Source organism: Chaetodon trifascialis, chromosome 3, assembly GCF_039877785.1.
Source record: "Chaetodon trifascialis isolate fChaTrf1 chromosome 3, fChaTrf1.hap1, whole genome shotgun sequence".
NCBI lineage: Eukaryota > Metazoa > Chordata > Actinopteri > Chaetodontiformes > Chaetodontidae > Chaetodon > Chaetodon trifascialis.
In genome coordinates, this window is record NC_092058.1 from 2,737,799 (window position 1) to 2,746,949 (window position 9,151).

The 9,151-nt window shown below is 43.6% G+C and overlaps 1 protein-coding gene and 1 pseudogene across 1 annotated transcript; both read right to left on the minus strand.

Annotated features, from left to right (window-relative positions):
- Nucleotides 1-3,003: 3,003 nt before the first annotated feature.
- On the minus strand, nucleotides 3,004-4,429 carry LOC139328955 (E3 ubiquitin-protein ligase TRIM35-like; annotated as a pseudogene).
- A 2,286-nt stretch (nucleotides 4,430-6,715) lies between these two features.
- On the minus strand, nucleotides 6,716-8,149 carry LOC139328924 (nuclear factor 7, ovary-like). Its single transcript, XM_070959003.1, has one exon. The coding sequence runs from the start codon at nucleotides 8,141-8,143 to the stop codon at nucleotides 6,716-6,718; it is 1,428 nt and encodes a 475-aa protein (XP_070815104.1). The 5' UTR covers nucleotides 8,144-8,149.
- Nucleotides 8,150-9,151: the final 1,002 nt, after the last annotated feature.

The window sequence follows — 9,151 nt, forward strand, 5'->3', positions numbered from 1 at the left end:
ATATCTGTTATTCTTATTGTCAACAAATGTCAGAAAAAGCCCAAAACTAAACTCACTGAAGACATAAATCTTTAAAGACGGCTCAAAATATACAGTTTTTAAAGAAATTACTGAAACAGGAGTAAATAATGCATTTATTGGGGACTATTTTCAGTTCACTTGAGTCCACATTAGTCCAGGTTTTCAAAGTCTACTACTGTGACAACCCCAAAACTGAGGCGACTGTGTCAGCTCACGGTGTTGTTCATGTTATTCTAACGTTTTATTTTAGCTGCTGGCGTCTTAAAAGCTTCATTTTTCTACTTCTAGTGACTCACTGACCCCCAACAGCTTCATTATGAGATGCTGTGTGCACGCTGTGTTCTCTGCAAGACAGGAGCCGCCATTCGAGACAGAATTGAAGCAGCAGACATGATATTACATTTGTACAGTAGAAATGATTCTTTAATGCCCCTGGGGAGAGCTAGCGCTGTGATTGGTGGGAAGTGTCCCATTCACACACTCAGGCACACAGCAGGAAGGAGGAAGCTGCTGCTGATGTCGAGAGTGATTACAGCAGCGGGTTAAGTCTCCTGAGCCGCCGGCAGACTGAACCCGAAGCTCTCTGCAGGCCATCGTCACCTTTAACAGACGACCCGCCGCCCATAATGCAACCTGACAGGGACGTGCAGCCAAGGAGAGGAAGACACAGCTTCACGACACACCTACCTTTGTTTGGCCGCTACCGCTCACTGTTCTCTGCTGATAACAGAATGAGAAGTGAAAGGCTCCATGTTCAACCAGTCAACTTAAATTCATTTGAATTTTACATCAGATATTTTATTATACATCAAAAACTCATCCCTGCTCTGCAATTTTCTCAACCTTTCTCATGCATAACCAGCCATGCATGCACATCGCCATGCACTGTGCATAATCATCCATACGGTACGAGACAAGACACAGAAGAGAAAAGATGGTTTTATGAACCCAGACTTTGTCTTTTTTAAATCATATATTTTCTTTCACATCTTTGAACTGATGCTTAAACCAAGAAGGGGATATAAACAGTACAAAGATAAACAACAATATAAACAATATAAACAAGTACAAAGTATCACAAGAGCTTTCAGTCGCACCACGTGACCTTCATTTACAGATGTTTTCCAGTTGCTATGGAATTGTAGATGCTGCTTTTTGTTTTTGTGATTGATAGGTCATTCTTGACCTTGGCAACCACAACATCCTTTTAGTATTTGGTTGCTACGCTACAGCTGTCACAACAGAAGGTAACAGAGGACACATTAATTTTCTTTGTGTCAGTGGAGCAGAGATGTCTTTCAAATATTGGCGTGTTTGAATGACACACAAAGTGTAAAATATAGAGTAAAATGTACAATCAGGAGCGACTCCCTTCAGCCTTATCTAAAGAAGGAAATTTTTAAAACCTGTATATTTACCCCATTGTGATGATGGCTAAGATGACCCGTTCAATGAGTAAAATAATAATAAATAAAAGTCAGATAGCTAACTTTACAGTGTTTCACATTGTATTGTTTAATTTGGTTTTCCTCTTCAACCACTAGATGGCAACACCAGACATGAATTGTACATACTGTACAGTATTTTTGTATAGCTATATCAAATTAAATTAGGTTCCACAATAAAACACTCCCACCATGGCCAACAACAGATTCACTGTCAACTCGTTTGCCCATGAAATCATTGTTAGCGCAGTCTACAATTTATAGGCGCCATGGATGCCATAGCAATAATCAAATCAAATCAAATCATACTATCATCAAAACTGTAATTAATCAAATCTTAACAGAACATGTTCAGTATATACAGTATTCGGCTGTAATATGCAATCAATACAACTATTTACAATTCAACATTTGGAGAGCACAACATTTAATAACACACTCACTCATCACTCGACGACTGAACGGTATTTCCCTGAATGAAATGATGGAGTTGCAGTTGCTAGCCATGTCGAAACAATCGAGTTTTCCTTCACCACAGTCGCCATCCTTCCTTCACATTCTCCGCTAGCCATCTTTTCTCTTCTCTGGAAGTAGTTACGGCTGTGGCGCGATGCTTCCTGATGGACGTGATCGATTCGATGAATTGTCCAATCACACTAACATGAAAAAACTGGAAAACAATGCCATTGGTCTGGACTCACAGAGGTGCGAACTAGAAGCGAATTTCCATGCGCCAATGAAAAGCTGTCTCTGCTCGTAAACAATAAAAAAGTTTGCTAGCTCTCATAGACTCCAGTATTACCGGCGCCCTTGAGGAGGAGGGCTTTATATCGAATGGCAAATAGCAAGTCTAGCCTAAAGTCGGACATTTGATGGCAGTGTGGCGGGTACCACTACACCATTGCACAAGTAAAAACATGATGTATTTTTGTTTATTTATTTCGTATTTGTTAGGTTTGATTGATTCATGGTTGATCTTGTTAGATATATAAAAGAGTCAATATTTCATGGGAGGGGCGGCGCCCTAGCGCCCTCTATTGACCAGCTGCCACTGTTTGGAAGACACAAGGAAGATGTGAGACTTATTGTCCAATCTGTCCTTTGTAGATGCTCATTAGATCTTGCAGAGATACTGTTCCAAATGTGCTCGAGTGTACTTATGGAAATATGAATACACAGTTTTTCCATGCCATGTCGGGTTGGTAAGGCTGGACTTATCACCCATAACTGATAAAAACGACAACAAACAACAACAAACAAACCCTAAAGCACAAGGTTTGCTGACTGGTTCCACAGGACCGACTACATTTTTAGATTAAGATCGAAGCAGCTGCATCAAATGTGAGTAAGACAGTGAACCGAGGCCATGAAACTGCAAAAGTCTAAAAGAGTCTGAAGGGCCTAAAAAACAGAATAGACAACATTTGTCTGAGTTCAGTTTTAAAGTGGATCAGCACAGGGACAATTTCACAACAACAAAACAAGAAACAACGGGAAGCACGAACAGCAGCGCTCACGTAATCGTCATCATATTCCTCTAACTGCACTGTTCTACTCTCACAGAGAAAGGAGTGTGTGATATCTTCAGCGGGTGTGTGTTTACAGCGTTAATGTATGGAAACAGCCTCTCAGTGAAGGTGTGTGTGTAGGTGTGTATGTGTGTGTTAGTATCAGCGTCAGAGAATGACAGCTTCCCTCCGTTCCAGTCCAGTTTGACTCTGATCCTCTGGAACTTCCTCTTTACTGGGAGGACGGTGGGGTGATTTGGACCAGAGTCCGCTGTGTACTCATCATCACAGAACACAATTCTGAATAATCCAGACAGTTTGTCTTTGTCACTCAGGACGGACTTGGCTAACACTCCCACTGCCCAGACCGGACTGCGTCCAACCTCGATGTCCCAGCTGCGAGTCCCCGAGTCAAAGCCCCTGAGAGCCCAGGACAGAGATAAAGGAATCAAACCTCTCTGGGTTTTCAGGAACTTTCTGTCTCTGTCCTCGTCTCACACTGGTCAGATCTTCAGACAGGATGAGTTCTGGATGAGCAGAGTTTGGATCCAGAATCACAGGAGTGTAGGAGACCATCTCCTTCATCTTGTTCCAGATGTTGTAGGCCAGGTTGCCCAGGTGTTTGGCCACGTCAATCAGAGCTCCTGAGGGCAGCTGTGGATCATCCAGCAGGAGGCGCTGCTGGACTCTTTCCACTGCAGCCTTGTAGCTCTGCAGGAATGAGACGTCTTCAGCTCTCAGCTCCTCCTCTGTGGCTCTGACTGTGTCTGAAAGAGCTGCTATCTCTCTGCTCAGACCCTCAGACTTCTTCTTCATCACTTTACTTTTTTGCTTTTCTTCCTCCCTCAGAGCAGCCACTCTGGCCTCCTCTTCCTCTTGTAGAAACTGGTGAAGCTTCTTAAACTGCTCCTTAATCTGCCTCTCTGTGTGTCGGGCCTGGACCTTAATGTGTTCTGCTGTTTGATCACAGTTTCCTTTAACTTGTTCAAAGAGCTTCAGCTTCTCCTGTAAGGGCTTCAGGGCTTTGCGGAGCTCCTCTCTGTGATCCTGTGCAGCTTCATCGATGGGTCTGAATCTGTGGTTGTTGTGTGTTTCTGAAACTCGACAGACCACACACACTGGCTGCTGATGGTCCAGACAGAAGAGCTTGAGTTTCTCAGAGTGCAGACTGCAGAGAGCCTCAGATCCTGCTGAAGAGCTCTGATCTCTCCTCTGTAAGAAGGCCTCACACAGGTTCCTCAGCGCCAAGTTACGAGGTGGATCGCTCAGTAAGGCCCTTCCTTTACAAACTGGACACTGCTTTACGTGTTTTCCTGTCCACCATGTCTTCAGACAGTCCTTACAGAAGCTGTGGCAGCATGACAGAATGACAGGATCTTGATAGATGTCCTGGCAGACAGGACAGGAGAGATCTTCTTCTAAAAGGGAAGCCATCGTCTGTCTAATGAAGATGGAAACAATGGGTACACAGATACAACATCACACTCTGCACTGTAGAACTATCTGAAAGTACTTTTCTTTTCAGTATTCTTGTACTCACTGTATGTCCACTGTTCCTTCTGTAGCTCTGTCCCCCAGCAGACGTCGTGGCTTTACTTTCTCTTCACAGCTGAAGAACAACACCGCATTTCTTGGTTCGTCTCAGGTAAGGTGAGCCAGGTAAGGGGTGGAGCTTTGTCCTGCCCTTTTGCTCCAGTTTGACTGTTTGATTTAAATAATAAAAGGAAAAGATATGTAGATAATATTTTTCATGGTTTCATGTTGAAACCTTCCTAATGCAAGGATGTAAACACAGCTCTCACAACAAGTTATAATTTGACTTCTGAGAAGTTTGACCAGAATTCACTTTCATTTTCACTCGTTCTGTATGTTATAAAAGTAATCTGGCACACTTTTGAAACCTGCTCGTTTTCTTTTCCATTACAGTGAACCAACAGTAATTTGTCCATATTTTTATTTTATCAAAGCCAAGATGAATTTATTTGGTACTTCCCCAGGATTAAAATATAATAGAGGAGGGCTCTGTCATCATGAAGAATAAACAGGATTCAAAGCTTTGCCAAAGAAAACAGAGACACCAAAAGGACCAGGTAACAGAGGATCAACCAGTCGGACCAGTTCACCTGTGAAATCCTCACAGAGCTGTTCTGCAAGAAGAAGCCTCATATTCAACACAGAATCTGTGTGTGGTCAACTGAGAGGACCACAAAGGTTCGTCCTTCAGGAGACATTATGGGGTCAATAAAATCAATACGCTTCATCCTGTGAGATGCATGAATATAGAGTCATCGCAGAGGACATTATGGCCTGAGAATGGTGCAAGAGAACAGACGACTGAGGGTCCAAAATGTGGCAGGGTCATCCTCTGAGGAGCGTGAATGTGCTCCATAGATCCCGTGGCTAAACAATGTCTGTCCACTCAGACTTCATATGAAAGACCTGTCCTGAGGGTGGTGCTTGGGGAAAAGCAATGGAGCCTGTTAAATCAAAAGGTGTCATCCTCAGGGGAGCATGAATGTGCTCCATAAATCCTGCGGCTGTTAGTTGGCTGTTTTTATTTGTTTCATGTAAAAGACGGCAAAATTTGTCCAGAGGACACATGCACGAGAACAGGTCACGGCATATTTAAAATCGTGACGGCTCATCATTTGGAGGACAAGAATAACCAATGAAAACACATTCAATCTGAAAGGCAGCTGTTGAGATATTAAGCTCATGTTTGAAGTCTTGGACGGACAGAATGGGACAACTCAGATTAAAAAAGAGTTGGGATGCAGTGGAAAACGTAAATAAAACGTTCCACAGGTAAACAGGCTCATTGGTGACAGGTGAGATTATCATGATTGGGTATGAGAGGGGCGTCCTGGAAAGGCTCAGTCGCTCATAGGCAAGGATGGAGCGAGTTCACCACTTTGTGAACACATGATTGGATGAAGGACATTAATACATGGACTCAGGGACACTTCTTTAAACTGCTGTTGGTAAACACAGCTCATTTTCAGGTGATCGCATTCTGCTTTTATTTCATTTTACACAGTGTTGGAATCCAGATTGTATGTACTGTTTTTCCTATTCCCTTATAATCCACACACCTGAGAAACACCTGCTGCTTTGTGCCTTTACTGTAACTGATTTTAGACAAAGAGTTCAGAGAAAGTGTGTCAGTTTAACGCCACCTTGGGTTTGGTAACTGGTTACTCAGGACCAACTGCCAGCTCAGCATTTTTTAGATTCAGATCACGTCTAATGCAGTTAATGTGATATAAAGTGAAACCATGTCCACACAAGCTAAGCAGGTGAAAAAGGACTCTCTCTCTCTCTCTCTCTCTCTCTCTCTCAATACTGCAGTAATGTAAATGTGTGTATTTGTTTTTTTTATTCAGAGCTTTTAATTTAGAAAATATCCCAGAGACTATATAACATACAGATATTTCTTTATTCAAATTAGTACTTCACATCACAAATACAGTAAAATCTATTAAAACATATACTTGGTTATTACTATACAAACTTGTAAATTACATTGTCTATTGGAGCTCAGTCATTCTCAGTGATTTAACAATAGAACATGTATGTCATGACCATCACAAGTCCCAAAATATGAAACGTCTACTGAGCCCAAATCACTGCCATTGTAATAATAACTTTATACAGTATATATTCTATTTGTGACGCTCAGATTTTCATCAAAATGAAGAGGAAAACTGAAAGCTGTATTCTGAAATCGGTATAAAACACAGTTTAACTGAAAGGCCACCAACGCCTGCGGGACACTTTGCCCTCTGGAGAGAAACGCTCTGGTAATATCTTCAGTGGCAATTCTTTGTTCGAGTTAAAGTACGGAAACAACTTGTCAGTGAAAGTGTGTGTGAAGGTGAGTATATGTGTGTTTGTATCCGGATCAAAGAATGACAACTTCCCTCTTTTCCACTCCAAACAAACTCTGATCCTCTGGAGCTTCTTCACTGAGAGGACGATGTTTGGTCCTGGTGGTGAGCATGCTGTGTATTTATCTTGATGAAACAGTACTATCCATAATCCAGAGCGAAAGGCGACGTCTCCCTTTCTGTGGACAGATTCTGCTGCTACACCCAGAACCCACCCTGGACTGTCTCCAACCTCCACGTCCCAGCTGTGAGTCCCCGAGTCAAAGCCCTCAGAGCCCAGGACAGAGATGAAGGAATCAAACCTCTCTGGGTTTTCAGGAACTTTCTGTCTCTGTCCTCGTCTCACACTGGTCAGATCTTCAGACAGGATGAGTTCTGGATGAGCGGAGTTTGGATCCAGAATCACAGGAGTGTAGGAGACCATCTCCTTCATCTTGTTCCAGATGTTGAAGGTCAGGTTGCCCAGGTGTTTGGCCACGTCAATCAGAGCTCCTGAGGGCAGCTGTGGATCATCCAGCAGGGGGCGCTGCTGGACTCTTTCCACTGCAGCCTTGTAGCTCTGCAGGAATGAGACGTCTTCAGCTCTCAGCTCCTCCTCTGTGGCTCTGACTGTGTCTGAAAGAGCTGCTATCTCTCTGCTCACATCCTCCATCTTCTTCTTCATCACTTTACTTTTTTGCTTTTCTTCCTTTCTCAGAGCGCTGATCCTGGCCTCCTCTTCCTCTTGTAGAAACTGATGAAGCTTCTTAAACTGCTCCTTAATCTGCCTCTCTGTGTGTCGGGCCTGGACCTTAATGTGTTCTGCTGTTTGATCACAGTTTCCTTTAACTTGTTCAAAGAGCTTCAGCTTCTCCTGTAAGGGCTTCAGGGCTTTGTGGAGCTCCTCTCTGTGACCCTGTGCAGCTTCATCGATGGGTCTGAATCTGTGCTTATTGTGTGTTTCTGAAACTTGACAGACCACACACACTGGCTGCTGATGGTCCAGACAGAAGAGCTTGAGTTTCTCAGAGTGCAGACTGCAGAGAGCCTCAGATCCTGCTGAAGAGCTCTGATCCCTCCTCTGTAAGAAGGCCTCACACAGGTTCCTCAGCGCCAAGTTACGAGGTGGATCGCTCAGTAAGGCCCTTCCTTTACAAACTGGACACTCCTTTATGTCTTTTCCTGTCCACCATGTCTTCAGACAGTCCTTACAGAAGCTGTGGCAGCATGACAGAATGACAGGATCTTGATAGATGTCCTGGCAGACAGGACAGGAGAGATCTTCCTCCATTCGTGAAGCCATTTTCTCTTTCAGTGGAAAACACAGCAGGCACTCAGCAAAATCTGGAAGAGAGCCCGTCAGGTGTCAGTACTCTCTCTCCACTTTAGAGGACTTTCTCCTTCAGGGTTTTTCTAATATTCCATCCACTCCTGGAGCATGTCCTCCCCGTCAGTGTTGTGATTTAGTCTGATGAATCTTATTGTCTGTCAGTGTCTGTGCCACGTCTCAATGAACAATAACCTGTATTTCTTGGTTTTCTTTAGGTGAGCTTGATAACGGGTGGGGCTCTGTAATGCCCTTTATACTTTGTGCTCAACTATTAATTACATAGCAGCACAGATGGTTTCATTTCTGCGTGTTGTGGACTAGTTCAGGGATCGCTGGTTGTTCACTTCACACGTTGCTTCTAGCATTTCATGAGCATATGCACATAAAGTGTAACATGAAAGACTCTCAGTGTGCACCGCCGTCTGCTGATCCAGGGGTAATACCCCAGCAAGGTGACGTTATCAGCAGCACAACCTATTGATCTGTCGGTGTTATCGTTTGTCAGGGCAGCTGCTGGCATTGATAAGGCTTCAGGATTAGCTGCTGGCTATTGATCTGCCCTTCTTTCTAACTGAATAGACACAGTCCTGGGTATTGATAACCAAGAGCTATAATTTAATAGCACGGCGGCTGGTATTGATCGGTGCATCTGATGATGTTATCAAGCAGCAAGGAGTATTGATGAATGTGATAGGAGGAGAGTATTGATAAGTAGTCTGTAAGTTCAACAAGGTGAGGTCAGCCGGGGGGTGGGGGGTGGTGGGGGTGGGCAGTTAGGACAGTGTGTATTTTGCAGCGTTATCTTTATTGCTGTTGGGTCCTCTGTTTCATGCCCCTGTGCTGTATAATAAAAAAACAACCAACAAATAAAGGCCCGTCTCTAATAAAGGCCTCGTACAACTCATTTAGGGGGTGGAATCACCTACAGGTACTCTAGTGGCTCACATGGTGAATTCTGTGTCATTTCTACAGCACTAACTG